This window comes from Halichoerus grypus, chromosome 6, assembly GCF_964656455.1.
Source record: "Halichoerus grypus chromosome 6, mHalGry1.hap1.1, whole genome shotgun sequence".
Taxonomy (NCBI): Eukaryota; Metazoa; Chordata; class Mammalia; order Carnivora; family Phocidae; genus Halichoerus; species Halichoerus grypus.
The window spans coordinates 119,480,690-119,503,442 of NC_135717.1; the positions used below are offsets into that span (position 1 = coordinate 119,480,690).

The window sequence follows — 22,753 nt, forward strand, 5'->3', positions numbered from 1 at the left end:
ATAAAAGATAAAATCTGAGTAGGCTGAGGTCAGACTGTGTTTGAATTGGTAAATGACAAAACTAGTCTTATACTTAAGGATTGATCTGGCGGTGGTGGATAGAAGTAAATGCTAGAGGGAAGAGACTGGAGGCAGAAGGCCAGTTAAAAGGTTATTGCAATAGACCAAGTGGGTGGCAATGAGGGCCTGAGCTAGGATAGCAGCAGTGGAAATAGCCATTCGTCAAAATTTTAAGCCAGCCCTGTTTGTTTCTACTGACCCAATCCTCCCAGATAACAGGCTAGCCCAGGTGAAAATTAATAAAAAGGACCACTACTTTGAATAAAGCTTTCCTGACACAGAGAATGAAGAACAAGTGAGCCCAGACTCATGCTGAATCTAGAACTGTCACCACCCACCAGGCTTTATACTCTCACCAAGGGACTCAGCCAACCATGGAGAACAAATATACACAGGAGACACAAGAAAAATCTTAATAATACAGTATTTATTTGTCTTCCCTCTGTCAAACCCTGAGCCAACCACTTTCCCCAGGCTGCCTGGGGAGGTATAGGAAAAGGAACACACAGGGCAGACAAGACACGGGAGAAAGACCTATGGGAGGTGGAGACGGCTCCTTCACATGGCGAAGAGGATGAGAAAGGCCACCATCAGGCAAAAGAGCCCCATGGCCTCCGAGAGGGCAAAGCCCAAAATGGCGTAGGAGAAGAGCTGCTGCTTCAGAGAGGGATTCCTGGGAGAAGGGGAGGAGAAAAGACTGAATTTCTAGTCCACACAAAGAAAAAGACAAACATCAAAGATGGGCTCAGGGAAAACTCGTCTCCTAAAGCCCATCTTATGCAATGCGTCTCTCAGGGTGACACCATCATGCCCCAATTCTTGCCTGATACATCAAGGGCTCTGCAGAGACTGAATGATGGGAGTGGACAATCCAAAATTCTGTAACATGGCCCAGGTACAAACATTACCTCCTCCAGTGGATCACCCATATCGTAACTAAGACCTCTAGGGCCTGGACATTTAACTATCCAGGGCCCACCAGAATGGAAGAGGTATCCAGAGTGGAAGAGTCTATCAGAGCAGTGTTTTGAAACTTTAAGTAGCAGAACCCCAAAATACAAAATGTATAAAAACCAAACTACAATGGTAAAAAAGTGGAGGATTTTAAAGGCTTGTTTGACTGGTCTCCCCTTCATTCTTTAAGATGGTTTCTGGGCATACTTCAAAACCCTAGGGCTTTATGGAACACAACTAGAAAAACCCCATTCTAAAAACAAAAACAAAAATAAAAACAAAAACAAGAAAAACACCATTCTAGAGAACAAGGGAGCCAGAGGGACAGACTACCTTCTTTCATTTCAAAGTAGTCAAAGATTTGGAGCTTTAAGCAGCTACAAATGGTCTGTGGGGTTTGTAGACAAAATGGAATAAAAGACTCCCAATAATTTCTACTTCCTTTACTCTGTCCCTTCCGGAAGCCCTGAAAGATAAGATAAAGTACCACCACCTTCTAACAGAATTGTGGACACAGAAGCAGTAAGGCTTATTTCATATAAATTCTAAAAAATAAACCTATTTCCTCAAAGGCATTAAGAGAACTTGCAGGTCTCTAGAGGATTAACTTAGTTCTAACAGTGAGTTGCCCAGAGTCGGCAGAGACCAAATAGTCCCAAGTGTCAGGAAGCTGTGGGGCTGGCTGCAAAGGTGGAAATTTTCCCAGGAGTGACGGGGGGAATTCCCAGGGACGGGGAAAAGCAGCAATAAAGTCACAATGCTAACCTGAGGTGCTAGACCAGTGGTAGCAAACTTTCTCTGTAAAGGGCCAGACAGTAAATACTGTAGATGTTGTGGGTCACATACGGTCTCTGTTGCCCCCCTTTTTTCATGACACTTTAAAGATGTAAGACCCATTCTTAGCTCAGCTATAGAAAGACCAGGCGGTGGCCCAGATATAGCCCGCCCACCTTGGTTTGCTGACTCCTGCTCTAAACCAAAGCTTTTCAATGGAATTTTCCAATATGGTAGCCACCAGTCATGTGTGGCTGCCTGGCCACATTACAAATACATAAAATTTAAACTTTATGTACTGTTAGTTACTTAAATATTTATTTATTTAAAAGTAATCTCTACGCCCAACATGGGGCTTGAACTCATGACCCTGAGATAAGAGTCCCAAGCCCTACCGACTGAGCCAACCAGGAGCCCCTAGTTAATAAAAATTCAAATTCAAATAACCACATGTGGCTACCGTATAGGATAGTATAGCTCAAGATCCCCAAGTATTTCTGCCCAGACCTTTGGAAACATATGTGAGAGCCAATGGAGGGCCCATCTTACCTGGCATAACCAATGATGAGGCTCCCAAACACAGTCCCAATTCCAGCCCCAGAGCCAGCCACCCCTACCGTGGCAGCCCCAGCCCCAATGAATTTGGCTGCTGTGTCGATGTCCCTTGAAATGGCGCTGGTTTGGAAGCTGCGGCTAGGAATACGTGAGGTCAGGGGACGTGGGGCTGCCAAGCTGCTGAGGCTCTGTGAAGAAGATGGGTAAAGATTTTAAGAAATCCCCCCCCCCCTTTTTTTTTTGCTTCGGCAGCTTTTGTACCATTTAAACTAATTATGCTATCATATTCCATGGCTTCTCCTCCAAACAAAAACTTTTTACTCCCTGGAAAATCCCCTAAAATGCTGCTAAGCAGAACTTTTTGATGCAAGAGGTGAACATCAAATACCTTCAAGATTCAGGTATGGTCTAGAAGTGTAAGACTGAAGCCCTAGCCTCTTCTTGGTGCCCTGAAATCATCATCTGCCTGGGACCAAATGCCACCAGCTGACGTCAGTGAACTAGGTCAAGTAGTGGTAGTTATCAGCAGCACACACGGGCGTGTGCTGCCAGTGGCAAAAGCTGGCACACTAATCCTATGTGGTATCAACTGTCCTCCACCTTCACCTAAAGCCAATAGCCTTGATCCTTCACTAACTTCAGTCTGTGATGATTGTCCTCAGCACTCCCCCTACTGGCACTGCCACGTACCCCTCTTCACCCTTCACCCCCAAAAACCACAGGCCCAATCCCACCTTATAAGGTACCTCATCTGTCAGTGTCTCCGGTGGTTTTAGCACCACTGCAGACAGTGATCGGCTCAACAGCTGAGAGGTGCTCCTGACCTAGGGGGAATGACACAAAGGCAAGAGGGTCAAGGAAGGTTGTGGAGGAGTTTCAAAACCATCCCAAGTTGTCACGAGGATGCCCCATTCATTCTCTTGAGCTTAAATCAGAATCCTGGATCACTCTTTTACTTTCAGCAAATTTTAGATTCAAGAACCACACCAGTTCTCTTGCTTCCCAGGCTTCTCCTCTGTCTTATGGAAAGAAACCTACTTCCTTTCAGGCCACAAGGCATTACCCTTGTGCTCAAAATTTACCCCCTCTTGTAGCCATTTCTGACTAACCCCAAGCAGAAGCAGACAACATGGTGGTTACCAGCCAGGGTTTAGTCAGATAGATCTAGATTCTAATCTTAGCTCTATTTCAGCCACGTGATCTTAGGACAAGTCACTTAAATCTTTCTAAACCTGCTTTCTCATCTATTAAACTGCAACGTGGTACCTCAGGGTTGATGTGAGAAGTAAATGAGATTATGTATACAAATCGGTACACCCAGTGTTCAATCAATGGTACCCATGAATAGCACCACCCCTTTTCACTTACAGATGTATGAACCAGTTGCCTCCATCATCTAATAACCTGTAATTTCTGGGGTGCCTGGGTGGCATAGTCAGTTAAGCGTCCAACTTTTGGTTTCAGCTCAGGTCATGATCTCAGGGTTGTGAGATTGAGCCCTGCATCAGGCTCCGCACTCAGCGCAGAGTGGAGATTCTCTCTCTCTCTTCCTCTGTCCCTCCCACTTGTTTTCTCTCTTCCCCTCTAAAATAAATCTTAAAAAAAAAAAATCTGTAATTTCTTCCATGCTGTTGCTTCTGAATCAAATTATTTTTCCAATGTCTATTTACATGTGTTTTAACTTGCTACCCAAATTTAAGCTCCCAGAGGGGAACTCTGGACTATGGCTCTCTTAACACTCAGGGCAAGATCCTATACACAGTGCATACTCAGTCCAAGTTAGGCTATTTCCAGCTGGGTTCCAGTTTACAGGAACATAGAGTTTTAGGATAGAAATAACCCGATCTTAGTCTAGACTCTCATTTTCACTCTTCTTATAATATGGTTGGATGAAAAGATTTAACTGGCTTCCAAGGGATCTGAGACAAGGGGTGTCTGGTTAAGTGTTCACTCTCTGCTGTCAGGCTAACGCAGCTAAGGACGTTCCCCCAGCCCAGCTGTGAAGACCAAGGTGTGGCAAGGAAGAGACAAGATGCCCCACCTTAAAAACTCTCCCAGAAAAGGCAGGCACTCACCAAGAAGGGGGTGGAGACGAACTTTGCACAGGCGTACATTTTCAGGGGATGAGGGGCTGTGGCAGAAGAGCTGAAATTACAGAAGTAACATTGTCCTTGTTTATCAAAGGATATCCTTATTAGCAGAAAAGGTGCTCTGGAAAATTTAAATGGCCCAGAGAGCCGACTGAATGACCTCAAGTCATCAGCAGAGATGGAATTAAAACCCTGAAGTCAAGATTTCCCCCACACAGCTTCTAAGATTTCCTTATAATCAAGTGACTCCCCCTGGTCTAAACAAGTAGCCACCTGGTCTCAACTTTAAGACCTGTTATTCATTTCCATAGCCTCATGAGTTGGTGTCCTTCAGAGGAAGTTCCCGTGTCTTCTGCCTAAGCTTTCCTCAGTATCTATTCAAAAGGAACTCTTCTCAAGGTTTCATTGTCCGGGATCGAAACAGCTGCCCTTTAAAGACTCTTGGGAGATGTTTGTTGAAGGCCAAGACCCTGGAAGGATCTCCAACCATCTTTTCACTGAATTACCTGGAAGTTTTTGGGTTCCTCAAAACACTTCCAATTTCCTACATTAATTAACATAGTGAGGCAGATCAGTGAGGAATCCTCCCATTACTCTAATTAGCCATGACTGTTAAAGTATTCATTTTCACCATCACATTAAGAGGCATTCAATTTTGTATGCCCAAGATCTAAAAGAATGCTGACACCCTGTAGGTGCACTAAGTTTGTAGAAGTGAAGTTATTTAAGAGAAGAGTGGTTGAGTTAAAGACCTACAAAAAGGATTTCTCTGAGAGGCCCACCTGAACTAGTTACTTGAGGGTCAGGATAATCTGTGTATTAAAAATGCATATTCAAAAAATTTTGCATATTCAGATCCCACTTTAGACCTTCCTGATCAAGATCTCTGTGTATAAGGCCCAAGTATCCTGTATTTCAAACAAGCTTCTCAAGTGATCCTTAGGTACACTGAGAGTGTGGTCTTAAAACTAGTCTTGTAATGAAGGTAGTGGTAGAGTCAGGACTTCAAATCTTCTCACACTTAAGTTAATGCTTCCTAATATGCTACAGGTTGAAATATTCAGGGGTTACTTAAACCTGTTAAATAACACTCCCTTAAATGAGCTGTACTCAAGATTTTCTCAGGTTACCCTTTTGAATACAGAATCGGTCACTTTCAGATTAATCAATGCCTTCAACTCTTATCCCGTCTCCACAATTGCCCATATATAACTCTAACCCAATTTTGCTGCAGACTATAAAGGTTTTCTTTGGTCAAAATCCGAAATTTCCCTAAAGCTTAAAAAAAAGGAGGACGGGGGTGTGGGGGGGTGCCTGGGTGGCTCAGTCAGCTGAGTGCTCCACTCTTGGTTTGGGTTCAGGTCACCATCTCAGGGTTGTGGGACTGAGCACCAAGAGGGGCTCCGAGCTCAGGGCGGAGTCTGCTTGAGATTCTCTTCCTCTTCCTCTCCTTCCCCACCCCATGCTCTCTGGCTCGCTCTCTCAAATAAATAAATAAAATCTTAAAAAAAAAAAAAAGAGGAGAACTAGGCACTTGGCTGGCTGTCAACAGGGCATGAGACTCCCGGGTTGTGAGTTCAACCCCCACCTTGGGTTTAGAGCTTACTTAAAACGTAATAAATAAATAAGCAAATACTGTTTGTTTCCCCCCAAGGCAATTAAATCTCAACATCATGTACAACACATAGTTGGGGGGGTCAATTAAGTAACATGTTAAGAGTTTAATGTGGTGCTGACGTGTAACAAGCCCACAACAAAGGCTCGCAATTAAGGGAGCCTGCATGAAGTGCAGATGCCTCCACTGGCCACCTAACCATGGCAAGTCTGCAGTTGTTAGCCTACAACACCTCAGGTAACAGTAGCATCCAGAATCAGTGGGCCGAAATCATGGGTTTATTCCTCCGTGATCAGTCACGGAGTTAGAGGGCTACTGACTTAACCATTCCTTTCCTTAAACCTTCTTTTCCTCCTGAGAGCAGAGTCTGGGGACTCTTAGTATACCCTTGACAAGAAAGCTGGCAGGTGAAGACCACCCCATGCTGCCCCACACGACTCTTTTGGGTCTGCTGCCTCTAATAGAAAACCTCGCTATTAGCCCACCACTTGTTTTTTCCACCTTCAGTTGAGTGGAGGAAGAGAACGGTACTGCAGGACAACCAATGGTTCCAAAGAAACTGGTCTCTTTTCTGCCGTAGCTCTCCCAGGCCACGGCCTGAATGGAGAGGGTGTTTTGGCTGCTTTGTTCTGCCATGTTCACGTTTACTTTTTAAAAGACTATCGGCTATCTCCATTGCTTGGGGCAGCTGAGATCCCGGGGCCAAGTCTGGAGGTTGCAGGATAAGGAGAGAACGAGTCAGGATGAGAAGGGAAAGCAGATAGGGAGAGTCCGGGGTTTGTAACAACTCTGAATAGACAGGAGGGTGAGAAAAGACCTCTGCAAGGGCCGAGTGGAACAGGTGAAAATGAGCGTCCCGGTATTTGACTTTCGCCAGCTCCAAGGCGCTCTTCCCTCCCCCCTCCCACGAGACATCCAAGATGGCGCCAGGCCCGCGCGGTTGGAGGTCGCTGGCACGCGGAAGGGGCAGCCCTACGGCGCGGGAATACCGGAGACAAGGGAGGGCGTGAGGATCAGGGTGGGAGCATGCAAGGAAAGGGTCTCAAAGGACTCGTGCGAGTTGGGGGTGTTGCGCGCGCGTGCGCAGCGCATCGCGGGCGCGAGGGCCCAAGGCCTTACCTGCTCCCAGTGCAGAGAAGACAGAGAGGGGCGGGGGAGGCGGGAAGAGTGACAGGAAGGCTCAGCGCATGCGCGGCCTGGACCAACGAGTCGCCTTCTAAAGATAGAGTGATTGCAATACTGAGGGTCGGCCCAGGCGCCACAGCGCCGCCTGCCAGCTTTGTGGCGGCATTCGGCCAGTCGCTCCACCTGGTGTTTGAGAGGAGAAACTGCAGGCCGAGCCGAGCCTCTGCAGAAATGAAGACAACTCTGCAGTGTAAACCGATCCGTAACGTGGCCTGCGGTTTGGTCCGCTCAGCGTTTGGGATCTTGGACTCCTGTACCCTTTCCCAGCATGTGCAGTCACATTAACAATCCCACACACACACCAGAAATTCAGTGTTAAATAACATACATCGAGATGGGGGTTCAGTGCCCAAAACGTAGCAGAAGGAAAATGAAGTCATGGGACTCCTGCCTTCTGTCGCCCAGGGACCCTGACTTTATGGACGGGAAACCCGTTCAATGGGCGATAGTGAGCAAAATGCCCCAGCTGCCTGTGGTGGCCTCGCCTTTATTTCCCTCTCTCTCTTTCTTATTCTAGTTATCAGCCAGGAATGAGGAAAACAGAAGATAGGGGCCAACGATGATTGTGACTCAAGTGCCCTGACACTGAGCCTTCTCTTCGGAGTCCTGAGACAGTCAAGGAATAGTGGGCACCAGAGACCTGTAGCGAGGTTGTGAGGTCACTGCAGGCATGCCCCTGCCTCTGCCCAGGCTCCATCTGTGGGAGTTGAGATAAGCCGTCCTCCCACGAGGTGCTCTCATGGAAGCCCTTCGGCTTCCCCCTCGTGCCCTTTCGCTCTTCCTTTCCCCGACGGAAATAAGTGGGGGTGGGGGGCTCCCGGCCCTCATGCCTTCCTTTAGGCCTCTTTGTCTCCCAAGACAGGCTAGGAGCCGCCCCCTTAGAAGGAGGGCGACAAGGCCTGCCCACTTCCCCTCATGTCCAAACCGCAGCCATCCAGGCATCGTGCTTGAAGGCAGCTCGAGAAGGACGGGGAAAGCTCACCAAACCCCCATAAAAAATAAAAAATAAAAAGAGAGCCGCGGCTGTAAATAAAGCCAAATCCGCCACCCTCTGAGGGGCCGTTTGTCCTCCCCTCCTTGGCCCCGTCCTTCCCGCCGCCCCCTCCCGGCTCCCGGGCCCCGCGGCGCCCCGGCCCCGAGCTCCTCCATTTAATCGGATTTGGGAGAAGGGGAGGATAAATCACGGCAGCAGCTTTACGGTCCCGGAGGAGAGGCGAGCCGCAGCCAGGCACACCCCGGCCGGCGATAAAAACCGCCGCTGAAAGCCCACGGAGCAATTTCCCGGGACCCCGAGCGACGCCATTACAGGAATGTAATTTTGCCCGGATGAGGCCCCGAGTTTAATTATCCTCGCGGAGGAATTTCAATGCGGCCAATCCATCTTGCAGGCGGGCGGCAGAGGGATTTATATGGGCCCGTTATTTCACACCGATCCTCCATCTGCATTTTTATGGCCCTGAGCTCCTGAAAGGGAGGGGAGGGAGTGGGGAGAAATCGGAGAAGCGGGTGAGGAGAGAAGGGTGGGGGACTTCCCGCCTTTCCTAAATCCACGATTGCAGCTCGGTGAGGATTCTCACTGGTTCCCCGGAAATCCCCAAATATCCCTTCAGTTCCAGTTGTTGACTCGGGGTGGGGGGGGGGAGATAGGTGAAGAAAGGAGCTGGGATCGTTGGGAGTCAATCAACAGGTATTTACCAAGTACCAAGCGGTACCAGGCACGGTGTAAGATGCTGTGAGGAGAAAGGGAAGCCGGGCGGGCAAGGATATCCCCTGAGGGCCCCATACCCCCACCCCCCGAATTCCATTCAGCTCTCGGCTTCACGGCCTCCCAGGCAGGAAGTCCACAGTTCTTAGGAGCCGCCACCACCAAACGGTTGTTGCAGCTGTTTGTTGCGACAGTTTAGACCCCCTCTTAGATATCACGGACAATCAGAAAGGAGGGTTGGAGAAGGGGCCCGTGAGGAAGCTAAAGTTGTTATAGCCTGCAGTGTTTAATTCTCCCTTAAGCGCATTCGGTGTTGGGCTCTGGATTCACATAAACCTGGGTTCCCAAATCGTTGTGACCTTGGGGAAGCTGTTTAACCCCTCTAAATTTTTTTCCTATGCAGATTTGGAGTAGTAATGGTGCTTACCCCACAGCGAATATTGGGATAATATATGTGAAGCTTTTTGCAAGGTGCTTGGAACTCAGAGTTCAATAAATGATAGTAATAATAATACTAGGCTTTTTTTTTGAAGATTTTATTTATTTATTTGACAGAGAGAGAGAGAGACAGTGAGAGAGGGAACACAAGCAGGGGGAGAGGGAGAAAGAAGCAGGCTTCCCGCTGAGCAGGGAGCCCGATGTGGGGCTCGATCCCAGGACCCTGGGATCCTCACCTGAGCCGAAGGCAGACGCTCAATGACTGAGCCACCCAGGCGCCCCAATAATACTAGTTATTGTTATTGTTGTTATTATCATTATAGCTGGAAGCATTGCAATTCGAGTCTGCACTGCTCCCTGGAGACTTGATTGCAAGGTCCCTGCAATGATATCTCCTGAGACTCAACTATCAGGTACTGAACTTTTTCACCTCATAAATCATGCAAAACAAGTTCTTTGACAGGTCGGTGGATAGAGAGATCTGTGGGGATGACTGAGACTTCCGGAGGCTGGCTATTACTGCCAGGCCTGAAGTCAGAAATTCAGTCAGTAGGGGAACAGTGAGACCGCAAAAAGTGGCTGAGGTATGTGAGAGAAGGGTGAATTTGAAGACAACAAAAGCGAGCCTTAGCGAAGGGTCTAGGGATCTTCTTAACTCAGGGTTTGGGAAAGGGTCCTTCCACCACTTCAGCCAGGGAAAACTAGGATCCAGGAAGGAAAGGGTGTGGAGCCAGACTATCCTTTCCAATCAATCCCTTTCTTTTCCTACCAGACCATGTAACAAGGTTGGCCTGATTGGCCAGTTTTTCTAATGACTCTTAGTGGCACATTCTGACTGGTTAGCAGCCTCCCTGCACAGTAGTGACGAAGAAATGAGATTGATCTTTTCTTTCTTAGGATTGGTTAACAGCCCTCAGGGGGGCCAGGGACTCATTTTAATTGACTGGATAGGCTAGGAGGGAGGTCCAGCACCTCTCATATAGAAATTCTGAGTGTTCTTTTCCATAAAGGTCACCAAGAAAGAGTCTTGATTGGCTTATGCATGTTTGCCTTTGGATGGGAAACAATAGCTTAGAGAAGAATAATCAAAAGAATCATGCAGGAATGCCACAGTTCAATTTGAAACCCCAAACAGAGAGATGGATTCACAGAGAGAAACATAAGAAGGATAAAAAGAGAGAGTAGGACACAGAGAAACGCAAAGGAAAAAAATTGCCAGAGAGAAGAGGAAGGGTTTGAATAATTTATTTTTCACTCCTGATGGCTTAAGATGAGGCTACTTTATGATGCGTTTTGCGAGATGCACATGTCACCAGCATGTGGCATAGAAAGAACAGCTGTCCAGGAAGCAGGAAACAGTCTAGTCCCAGCCTTGCTACTAACTACCTGAATAACTTTGCAAGTTACTTCATATCTCAAAACTCCAGTTTCCTCACTTGGAAAAATCAGGGAGAAAAGTAGGTGATTTTTAAGTTTCTCTCCAGGGTTAACTCCAGGGTTAACTAGGATATTCTTTCTTTCTTTTAAACAGGCACTTGTGTACAAGTTAGAGTGGTACCTTTGCACTGCCAATAAGAACTATTCTTTTTTTTAAGTGTATTTATTTATTTATTTATTTTACTAATCTCTACGTCCAATGTGGGGCTCAACCTCATGACTCCAGGATCAAGAGTTGCATGTTCTTCTGACTCAGCCAGGCAGGCACCTCAACAAGGACTATTCTTAAGTCTTGAACTCTATTTGGTAATTGTTAATTTCAAGCACCTGCTGCTGGTGGGTACTGACTGATGGATTTCCTACTTTCTCTGGCTAAATCAATTCCCCAGGAGAGCAGGACTTGAGCCATCAGTAAACCTGCCTATTCCTGAAGGAAGAAAACAGTAGATGGAGGGAGAGAAAGAGTCATTAGTATCCAGGCTTCTGAGGGAGGGACCAGTGGGAAAGTTGGTGGCAGGATAGCCAAACAAATTTTTGCTGGAGAAGAACCTAGGTTCCTTTGAATTTGTATGATGAATTTGTATAGGTCCTACATATTTATCAAGAAGTTATGATTAAGTATCTGTGTGAACATAGATTTGGTGCTTGCCATTTGGTAGCTCCCAGGCCAAGGAACACAGACAACACAGAAATAAAAGTCATTGTGATATAATGTGGGGCGCCTGGGTGGCTCAGTCGTTGGGCATCCGCCTTTGGCTCAGGTCATGATCCCAGGGTCCTGGGATCGAGCCCCACGTCAGGCTCCCTGCTCAGCAGGGGAGTCTGCTTCTCCCTCTTCCTCTCTCTCTCTCTCTTTCGCTCACTCTCTCAAATAAATAAAATCTTTAAAAAATTTTTTTAAAAAAGTATGAAATATTTGAATCACTTGAAAGAATGCAAGTAACATATATTATTTACTCAACAGATATTTATTGCTATCTTACTATGTGCCAGGCACTGTTTTAGGTGCCTGAAACACAGATGTGGACAAAACAAGACAAAAATCCTTGCTTTCCATGAGATGCCTGGCTGGCTCAGTTGGTAGAGCATGTGACTCTTGATCTTGGGATTGTGAGTTTGAGCCCCACATTGGGAATAGTTTACTTAAAAAAAAAAAAGAAAGAAAAAAAATATTACCAATGCCAGTGAGGAGCCCCACATGCTTCTCTCCTATAGTAGCCCCTGAATTTTATGTTTATCACTTCAAGGTTTTTCTTCCTAATTTTGCCATATATTGTTTATTTTGACTCCCCCTTTTTCTTTTTTTTACCATGCTAAGAAAGATGTAATATTGTTTGTAGACTCCCTTTGCTTCCTCTTTTCATTCAACATTATCTTCCTAAGATTCATCCATGCTGATGTAAGATAGCTATAGCTTATTCATTTTCATTGTATAATAATCCACCAATTTGTTGATTCATTCCCCTGTTGATGAGTATTTAGGTTTGTTTCCAGCTTTTTGCCATTACAAACAATACTGCACAGCATATTTCTGTACATGTCTCCTGGTATACATGGGCAAGAGTTTCTGCATAAAGGGAATTGTTAGGTTGTAGGATATGAACTTTTCTAGATAACGTCCATTTGTTTTCCAATATTTATGCCCAACAAAGTTAGTAAGAGTTTGGTTGCTCACCAACTTTGGTATTTAGCTAATTTGTTGGATATAAAATGGTATTTCATGGTGGTTTAAATTTATACTTGCCTAATTATTAATGAGGTTGAGCATATTTTCATATATTTATTGGCCACTCATGTTTCTTCTTCTGTGAAATGCCTATTCATGTATGTCCTTTGCCCATTTTCCTATTGGGTTATTTGTCATCTCCCTATTGATTTTTAGGAATTAACAAATATATATGGCCTAGTTCTGATCCTTTGTTAGTGCCAGCTCTCTACTTCCAGTTTGTAGAGGGGTTGGCATTTTAGTAAAGGTTTAAAGGATGGATGATTTCAGTTCCAGCTCAGAGTCCTCATTTAATTGGATTAATTAATTCTTAATTCATTCATCAAATATTTATTGAATGTCTAGCCAGACATCATGCTAGACACTGAGAATACAAATATATTCCACATTTACTCATCCTTTACCACTTCCAAAATCTAGTTGGGTCCAAGCCACTGATATCTCTTGCTGGATCACTACAATAGCTTCCTAGCTGGTCTCCCTGATTCCAATTTTTTGCCACAGTCTACTCTCCACACAGTAAGTAGCTAACGTGATCTTTTAAAATGTAGATTAGACAATGCAACTTAAAACCTCCCAACAGTTTCCCAGTGCTCATGGAAAAAATTCCAGGGTTTAGCTTGTTCCTGCTGATACTCAGACACACCATTGTGTTCCTACTCAGGCCCTTGGCTATTTCCTATGCCCAGAACATTCTTCTCCCAGATCATACTCACTCTCATTTCATTTAGGTCTCATTTCAAATAGCACCTCCTTAGAGAGGCCTTTCCTGACCACCCCAACTAAATAGTCACTACCTTCCCTTCTTTGACTCCTTTCTTCCTTTATTTTTCTTTTTAGCACTTATCATTATTTTATTTTTATTTTTTATTGCTTTTTTTCCCCACTAGAAGATAAGCCCCACTGGGCCAGGGACCTTGTTCACCACTGTAACCTCAGCATCTGGAACAGTGTCCGGCACATAGTAGGTTCTCAGCAGAAATTTTGTGAATGGTTGAACAGTGAATAATACAGAGTCCTTGCTCTTAAAAAGTTTATAGTCTAGCAGGGAATAGAGAGAATTAAAAGGCAGATAATTTCAACACAGTGCAATATTATTATAAGAGGGGTAAACACTGGATTCTATGAAAACACATAGGGAGGTTATGCATCCTAGTCCTGAGAACTGGTAGTCAAGGAAGGCTTCCAGGAGGTGGTAACATTTAAGACCCACATGGAGGACCTGCGTTGGGAGGGAATAGAAGGATGTTCCATAGAGAAGGAGCAGTAAATACAATGGCTTTGAAGTGTGGGAGTACATGGTCTCTTCCACAAAGGGCAAGTAATTCAATGTGGCCAGAATGAACAGTTGCAAGGGTGCAGAGAGGAGACTGGTTGTTAGTGGCTAGGTCCTGAAGGATCTTGATCATCAAGCTAAGGCATTTAGATTTTATCCAGAAAGCAGCAAGGAGTCATTTAAACAGAAGAGTGAGGAAACTCTAGCACTTTATTTTATTATTTATTTTTTAAAAAGATTTTATTTATTTATTTGAGAGAGAGAGTGTGTGGACTGGAGGGAGAAGGAGAGGGAGTGAGAATCTGAAGCCAACTCTGTCCTGAGTGCAGAGCCCGATGTGGGGCTCCATCCCACGACTGCAAGATCACAACTTGAGCTGAAACCAAAAGTCAGCTGCTTAACCGACTGAGCCACCCAGATGCCCCTATTTTATTTTTATTTTTTAGTAATCTCTACACCCAAAGTGAGGCTCAAACTCATGACCCTGAGCTCAAAAGTTGAATGTTCCATTGACTGAGCCAGCCAGGAGCCTTGAAGCTCTTGCATTTTAGATTTGCACTTCTTTCTAGCTCTAGTGTGGAGAATGGGAGGACTGGGGGCATAGCATGCAATAGGAGGTTGTTGTCAAAATTCAGGTGGGAGCTCAGTAGGTAGAGCATGCGACTCTTGATCTCAGGGTTGTGAGTTCGAGCCCCACACATGGTGTAGAGATTACTTAAAAATGAAATCTTAAAAAAAAAAATCCAGGTGAGAGATGGTTGTTGCCTGAGCTCTGAGGTGATAGTGGGAATGGAGAGAAATGGGCAGAGCTCAAGAGGTTTAGAAGGAAGAACTGATAGGCCTGAGGGATTGTTGTGGGGGATGAAGGAGAACGGAAGATGAAGATGGCACTCAGTTTTCCGGCCTGGGTCACTGAATGGTGCCATTCTCTGGCTCTCTCCCAAGCCTAGTCCTCTTCCATCTCCACATTGTAGGAACCACCCTGATAGGCTCTCCAACCCAGGAGCCCTGCACTTTAGGCTGACGTTTCTCTAAACTTGGTCCTGTACCCAATGACGCTGCATGAATCTAACCTCTCCGGGCTCTACTCCCTTCATTTTCAACAGAGTAAATGAAACTGAAGGGGCACCTGGCTGGCTCAGTGGGTAGACCATGCAACTCTTGAGCTCTGGGTCATGAGTTCAAGCCCCACGTTGGGGGTAGAGCTTACTTAAAAAAAATAAAAATGAAACTGAAACCACCATCTAGATAACCGTGGTTCTGTCTTACTTTTTCAACCCTGCCTGAGTCACTAGGCCCACCTTGTGTATTAGATTGGGAGTTCATCTAAGATCAAGGATCTTCCCCAATATTTCTCTATAGAGGATAAGACAGGGTTGTGGCCCGTGGGAGCCACTAATGAGTGCTATAGACCCCTGGAAGACTCCCAGACATAAAGGGCAAAAGAATGGTGGGACAGAGTAAAATGACTCACAGGCATGCACTGTAAGTTAGTTACATTGTTCTCAGACTGGGAATAGCAGAAGTCTTGGTAGCCGTGAAAGGACAGGGAAGAGGAAATCAGTGTTTCCTTTTGTAGCCAGCTGAAAAAGTTTTGGTGAAAGGTGGATTTGGGAAGCTGTGAGAATGAAGAGGGGCAAATTGGTTGGGTGGGCAAGTTTGGGGGCTTTCTAGGCATAAAGGACAGAATGGAAAGGGCAGGAGGAAAAGAGTCAGCATCATAGTGAGATGAACAGGCTTACCCCTAATATTTGTGGGGCCCAGGGCAAGATAAAAAAATATAGGCCTACATACCAAATGTCTAAATATGTAAACATTGTAAATCAAAGGAAACATACTGCTAAATAAAACATATTCTACCCTTTTGACAACTATGTCAATACCAATGGGAAGATTTATAATTAGAATTCTGGGACTCTTCTAGCTGCTAGTCTGACATTTGGGGTTCTGTTTCCATTCCGGGCTCTGTCCTACTACCTGGGGGCCTCACACAAAAGCGTGTGCTCAATGCAGCCACACATCTAAACCCCATCCACAATCCAGGCCAACAGGGTTAGTGGTGTTCCCCGAAGAGCTCCTTCTGTGCTTTTAGGAGATTGGACTCATGGGGCACCTGGGTGGCTCAGTCGCTAAGAGTCTGCCTTCGGTTCAAGTCATGATCCCAGGGTCCTGGGATCGAGCCCCACATCAAGCCCCACATCGAGCCCCACATCGAGCCCCACATCAGGCTCCCTGCTCCGCGGGAAGACTGCTTCTCCCTCTCCCACTTCCCCTGCTGTGTTCCCCCTCTCACTGTATCTCTCTCTGTCAAATAAATAAATAAAATCTTTTTTTTTTTTTTTTTTTAAAAAAAAAGGAGATTGGACTCAGGATGAGGCCCTGGAAGGGAGCTCAGGGCCCCTTGGCAAGGGGTTCTGGCAACTGGAGAATGGTTTAGAATGGGGGAGGCATGAGCTCTGGCTAGGCATATCCCCTTGGCCTTAAGTTATCCTCATTCTGGAGGAGGAGACCATCTAAAACAGGCATCCAGGGTAGGGGTCCATTATGCCAGGTCCAGGGGCACAGACTCTGAAATCATATAGACTGGGCTCAAATCCCTACTCTGATATTAACTCTTCTTTGAATCTGGGCAAACTCTCTGAGCCTCAGTTTCCTTACTTATAAAATGGAGATAATAATATCTCCCTCATGGGGTTATTGTGAGAATATATAAGCTAATATGTACAAAGCCTCTGGTATTTAATAACAACCACTCACTCACATTGTTTTCCTTCCACACACCACCATGCTTTCCTCAAAGTAACCATGGAGGTTGGGGAATAAATATGAAGTTTTTTCTCAGGCAAAGCTGTCTGGGAGGAGTGGGCCTGGGAAAAAAGGAGTTTTATGAAGGAGAGAGTCATAATGTAGGCAGTAACAATCCCATCTCGGGCTGGGACCATGTGGGAGAAGGAGGAAGAGTAAATTGTCTTATATGCAGATAAATGAGAAATAGTAATGGCACAATTGCTGTTACAATCTGTTTTGCTGACAGTAGCAGCTGTTTACTTGGTTTTCAGGTTAAGACAGGGGAAGGAGGTGTGAATAATCTAAAATAATAGAAAATCCAAACATCATTTTTTTGGTGACCAGGAACACAAACAGAGAAACACATGGTTGTAAACACATATAGATTCTGTCTTTCAAATACAGAGACTGACCTTATTAAGCTGATCTTGTATTGTTCCTGAACATGTAGAGATTCTTACCATATGCTGTCACTCTTACTATTCTTGCAGCTGAAATGCCCTTTTCCTCCTCAGCCATTCCAAATTCTATTCTTTATTTCAGATCCACTCCTTCCATTTTTTTTTTTAATTAGGCTCCACGCCCAGCATGGAGCCCCAATGCAGGGCTTGAACTCACAACCCTGAGATCAAGACCTGAGCTGAGACCAAGTCAGATGCTTAATGACTGAGCCACCCAGGCACCCCTCCTCTCCTTTCATATTAAGCATCCCTCCCCACCACCCTCCCCACCTTCCCTTGAGCTCTTCCTAATCTATATCACCTAGAACTCATTCACAGTCTTAATGTGTTTACTGTCTTGTATTGTTCTCTTATTCTTTCCTGTGTGCAAGTCTTGTCTCCCCATTTAGAGTTTAAGCTTTTTAAGGGAAGGAACTGTTTCTATTTCTCTAACATTTCCCATTTGTCTGTATCTGTGTATTCAGTCGATACCATTTATTGTGTTCCCATGTGCCTGAACTGTGTTAGGTCCTAGGGGTATAAAAATTTTTCTTTACATATAATATATATGTATATATCATACACATATTTACATATATACACTGTACATATGTGTGTACATACACACAGACACACACATATATATCCTTCACTAGAGGAGCTAATAATGTAATGATTCATGGTTTGATAACTGCTTGTAAATGTGTTGCACACATAATGGGCCCTCAATATAGGTTCGCTGGATTGAGGGACCATGCTTCTTTTCAACTAGGCATTCAACGAGGGAACAAATGAATGCAATAACTGAATAATGATCCCCGATACAGCTGTTCCAGGTGTACCCTCCTATATGGACCTGGTTCTGGCAGACTTAAAAGTGTAAGACTGGTTTGAGGGGAGAAGTGGTCTTTGACATCATCAAAACACAGTCTTTTCAAGGCAGTGTTCACTGCTTCCCTTAAGGTGATTAAATCACAAAACATTTAACAGGTGCCAGTGAATACCTTTTGCCAGTTTGCCTCATTCAGGTTGGTGAGTTATGAGAACTGTGCCCATCATCATAATAAAAACAGCTATTATTGAATACTTATTATGTGCTAGATGTAGTGCTGGTTTCTTTACATGAATTATCTAAATCCTAACAACAGCAACTCTATGAAGTGGTTATGATTATTATCTCTACTTTACACAAGAGGAAATTGAGGCACAACTGCTGAGCAGATAGGACTTGAATGCAGGAAGTTTTATTTTACACTGTGCTGTCTACATAGTGAATTGGGAGAGTGGAGCCGCCCAGGCGCCCCAAGAACTGAGCTCTTGAGCTGGCCCTGCCACTTGCTTGCTGTGTGACCTACAGAAGTCATTTCAGCTCTCTGATCAGCAGCTCCTTCTGATCACATAGCTCAACAGTGACCACAGGGTCTTAAAGGTTTGAATTCAAGTCCTCTGCTCTTTCTACCAGCCTCAACTGTCTAAATCTTGTGGGGATCGCTTAAATCTCCTCTTTCACCTCCTTGTGGTATCTGGGGCAACTTGTTGTACTGTCATTCATGAGATGGATGTCCTTTTTTGATAAGTTATGTATGAAGATCTTGATGGCTTCATGAAAGGCTTGGCTGATGAGGAGTATAGAGAGAGCTGCAGAAGGACTCCTGAACACAAATTCTTCCCGTGACGCTATCCCTCAATTGCTAGGTTTAAATGAAAACATTTTCCAGTATACAGGATGCTTGCTATCAGGGAAGCATTCAGAGAGCACATAGCTACAACTAAGCTGTGATGGAAGGGCAGGTGGTTGGTCCAATTCACTTCTGAGTGTGGAGCTTAATCTACACGGGCAATAGATGGAGACCAGGTAACATAAAAGAGCAGGCGAGAGTCGACTTCTCTTAGGAGCCTGCACACGGAAACCGACGCTGCCGAAATCCTCCGTTTTGTCCCTTCATAGATGGGATTTTGCCTCCTACGTATGTAGACAAAGGATGATAATTATCTGAACAAGTGTGCCTGGCTGGCTGGCATCAGTATTCTAAATTGGTAGGCTTAAATAAAAATGGATTTGCTGTACTACTCATGTTATTATTTCGCTTGGTTCTTGCTCCTTAATCTCCCTTGTTTAGTTACCACTGGTAGCTGTGGGTCCTGTTCACTAGGGCAGCCTCTGGTTGGGGTGCCTGCTAGCGTCCTTTCCTAGGGCTTCTTTAACACCAGCCAACCTGGCAGGATGGCCTTTATGTCCCTGCCCTCACCACCTTCCTTAGCCTCCAGTCTCATCTTGTCATTTTCCAGAATGATTTGCATGGTTCTCCTATATGCTTTTTTCCCAACCTTCTTCATCTCTGCATGAAATTCTACAGAGACCAGGGACAAAAACCTACTAAAGAATGATCTACCTCTCTCTTACACACACACACACACACACACACACACACACACACACTGGCAGGCACACATGGTCTCTCCTCTGACCTTACCATGCCCCCAAAGATCAAATCAGGATCACTCCCAAAACAAAAAACAAGAACAAAAACAAAACAAAACAAAAAATGGAGGAAAAAAACCTTAAAAACATCATACTGCTTCTAGGAGATGAGTCTACCCTTTTGGGGGATCCACGCGAAGTTACTAAAGGACTGAATTTTTGAAGCAGCTACTTCTATGTCAGGCTGCAGCTCTCGAGGGCCTGGTGACCTGTGGTTTGGGGTCCTACTTGATGTGTATGTTATTTGTTTGTAGAGGTGTTTTCCTTAAGCAGAGAGTAACTTTGATAATAGGTTAGAATTCTAAGTGTGTGTGTGGGAGAGGCACTTGGGGGGATGAGGAAAAAAGTTCTGTTCTGACCGCTAGGGGAAGGGATTCAGAAACAAGTTTTGGTGTCTGCCTTTCTGGGAACCCCAATCTTTGGGGGACAGACTCTGGGTCAGATAGGGTGAATCAGAGGAAGGAACAGTTAAACTCCGTTTACAAACAAACATACAAACAATTGCAAATGAATTCACGCCGGGACACCCATCAGCTTCAAACGGAGAACAGAACTGAGAAAGGAGTCGAGGGCACAAGGGCAGAATTTAGAGAAAATTTGGGAAAGCTTGGAGGAAGCGTGTTCGGAGAGGTTGCCTGGGAACCGCAGCCGTAGGCAAGGCGCAGCCCAGCCGCCTTCCCCCGGGTCTCTTCCTCGCGCGGCGCTAACCCGGGCAGCCGGCGAGATGCGGTCTCGGCGGGGCCGGCTCTCTGGGTCCTTGCACCACCTGACCCCGCCGGCTCTCGCCGCCTTCCTCGCCATCCCCGGGCCCCTTCCTCCACACCCGCTCCTCCTGGCTCCCCCTCGATAATCTTCTGACATCTCTTCAAATCCAATTATTGAATTAATTGACGTGCTAACCGAGAGGCAAACAGAAAGGGGCGGCAAACACCGGGCGGTTCAGATTTATCCTCCGGCCTCCACAGGCCCCGGCCGGGCGAGATTTACTGGGCCTCGAACACGGCGACAGTTCAAACCTTTGATTAATCATGTTTTTCTCCCGGCCCCATAATTTAGTTGCTCTTTTTCCCTCCCTGCCTTTTTTTATCAGTGGAAACAGAGACGGAGTCCTCATCAGCTTCAATTACAAATATTAAGCCCCCGGACAGCACTTTGACAGAGAGGCGGCCAGCCCCCCTCCGTTCCGCCCCCCTAAATCATCCCCGAATTAACATCACAATCGGCGGCTGGCGCGCGTTCAGATTTAAATGGTGGCATATTGTTCGCGGACGGTCTAGTTCAGACCAGCGGGTTCGCAGCTCCCCGCGGCAGCCCCCGCCTCTCCCCCAGCCGCCTCCCTCCGGCCTCCCCGGAGGCTGTGACTCAGGAGCCGTGGGAGGCTTCGGCGCCGTGTCTCTAGCAGGGGAGGCTGCAGGCGGGGGTGCGCCGGGGTGGGGGCGAACGGGCTGGTGAGAGGGGTAGGGTGTGGGGGGCGGGTCGCGCGGAGAGAGAAACTGCAGAAGCGGGGTGACGGGGGAACGGGGTTTATGCAAATGGCAGCAAATGAAGGTGCAGAAACCGCGCGTTTGGGAATGCCGCTACACAGCCCTTTGGGGGTAGGTTGTGGCCGCCTTGACCCCTCGCAGGGTCTGCGGGTCCCCCCTTGGGTCATGGTGGAGTGGCCAGGAGGTAGGGCATTCTCTTGCTCTTTGAGTCTTGCTGGGTGAAGGAAAAACGTGTGGCAAGATTTCTCTTTCCCGAGCGTATTAGGGAAAATCTGCCCTAAACCACAGCCAGAAGTCTTGAAGATAGGTCTCAGAAAGGACTTACTTACGATCGTGAGGTTGAACTACCCCTTAGGGATTTTTCGGGTTAGAAGACCCTGGAAATAGCCAGATTTCTCTGAAGGCTTTTGGGGGGAAAGATACAACTATTTGGCCCTGTCCCACTCAAGCGGAGGAGACAAGGGAGAGTCATTCCCCTGACCCCATTAATCCTTTAGGAATAAAGGAGATCAGGAAGAAAAATGTCAATCCAGGAGTCTAGGTTTCCAGATATTTTCATATCCACCTGCCTCGTCGGTCTTGCCCGCATCAATCTCTAGGTCTCCATTTCTGCCTAGCAACATCACAACCAATCAAGATGCAATTAAGCCTGGCAGCTCGGCTCATCCTTAACTGGGATTGGCTGCTCACAGTGTGCGCATCCCAAGTTTTCATTGGCTGACGGCCACCTGTATGGAAATGAGAATTACCCGGGACTCTCAGCCAGTCTCCGCAGTTTGGACCTGTAGCTTACTGCGCTGAAACCTGCAAGCTCAGAGCAGGAACTCCAGGGCTCGTTTCTTGCCCTCTCTGCCTTCTCTTACCCCAAAGAGATTTCCCGAACTTTTCCCTTTTCCCTCGGCACCTCTGCCTGAGGCCTGGTCTGAAAGAAATACGACCAAATAACGCAGAAATAATGCGGATTTGTATGCTGTTTGTATCGTCTTTGCATTCTCTCGGTTCAATGTCATGATTTTGCCCCTTCCGTCCAAAGCCGCCACAGTTCCTGCCCCTTTCTCTCTTCCTCGTCCATCTCTGGGGCAGCTTCTCCTTGTGGAATCCCTCTGTCCCTGCCCACTCTTGCCCCAAACTCTCCCTTAGGGCTCAGCTCCACCAATTCCCGATTGCCCTCTCCTCCCACTCAGGATGCTGGCATCTCGCACAACGGTCTAAAGAACGGTTTAGGAGGGAGTTAGGAAAAGGACCCCCCCCCCCAAACACACACACACACACACACACACACACACACACACACACATCCCTCCATCCTCGCTCCCCATCCATTTTCTCCGAGGGAGCCGAGTTTGACAGCGAATTCATTCCGAGCGGGGAGGGTGATTTATTCTTCAAATATACCGACAAGTGCGGGCATGATGGAGCCCATTAAAATGTTGGGAGATTGTTTTTATGATTGAAGTCTGTATTACTCCAACCATAAAGAAAGAGAGCAAGGAGTCATTAGCATTTTCATGATGGTGTATTTCTGCTTGTCTCCGCGCCATCACTCATCTTTACTGCCCGTCCCTTTGCTCTCGCTCTGCTACAACGAGGAGAGACTGCAGCCTGAGTTGGGGTTGGGGGTGGGGGAGGCGGGGGCCAGAGATGCCCCAGCCGCTCTGCCCTTCACGCCAAATCCTCACCCTCCTTGGGACGCAGATCAAGGGGTGAGAGGCCAGACATAGAAGATATGCCTCACCTCTCTCCTG

General features: G+C 46.3%; 1 protein-coding gene across 3 annotated transcripts; it reads right to left on the bottom strand.

Annotated features, from left to right (window-relative positions):
• Positions 1-470: 470 nt before the first annotated feature.
• On the bottom strand, positions 471-7,260 carry ATP5MC2 (ATP synthase membrane subunit c locus 2). 3 transcript variants are annotated; one of them, XM_036124175.2, is made up of 5 exons: positions 7,168-7,260; positions 4,419-4,488; positions 3,078-3,167; positions 2,338-2,531; positions 471-733 (listed from the first exon to the last, which is right to left on the bottom strand). In XM_036124175.2, the coding sequence occupies exons 2-5, from the start codon at positions 4,455-4,457 to the stop codon at positions 619-621; spliced, it is 438 nt and encodes a 145-aa protein (XP_035980068.1). In that variant the 5' UTR covers positions 4,458-4,488; positions 7,168-7,260; the 3' UTR covers positions 471-618. The 3 variants fall into 3 exon arrangements, with proteins under 3 accessions (XP_035980068.1, XP_035980069.1, XP_077932192.1); XM_036124176.2 differs by having other exon boundaries at positions 3,090-3,167; positions 7,168-7,259; XM_078076066.1 differs by lacking the exon at positions 7,168-7,260 and adding an exon at positions 6,550-6,574.
• Between the last annotated feature and the right edge of the window lie 15,493 nt (positions 7,261-22,753).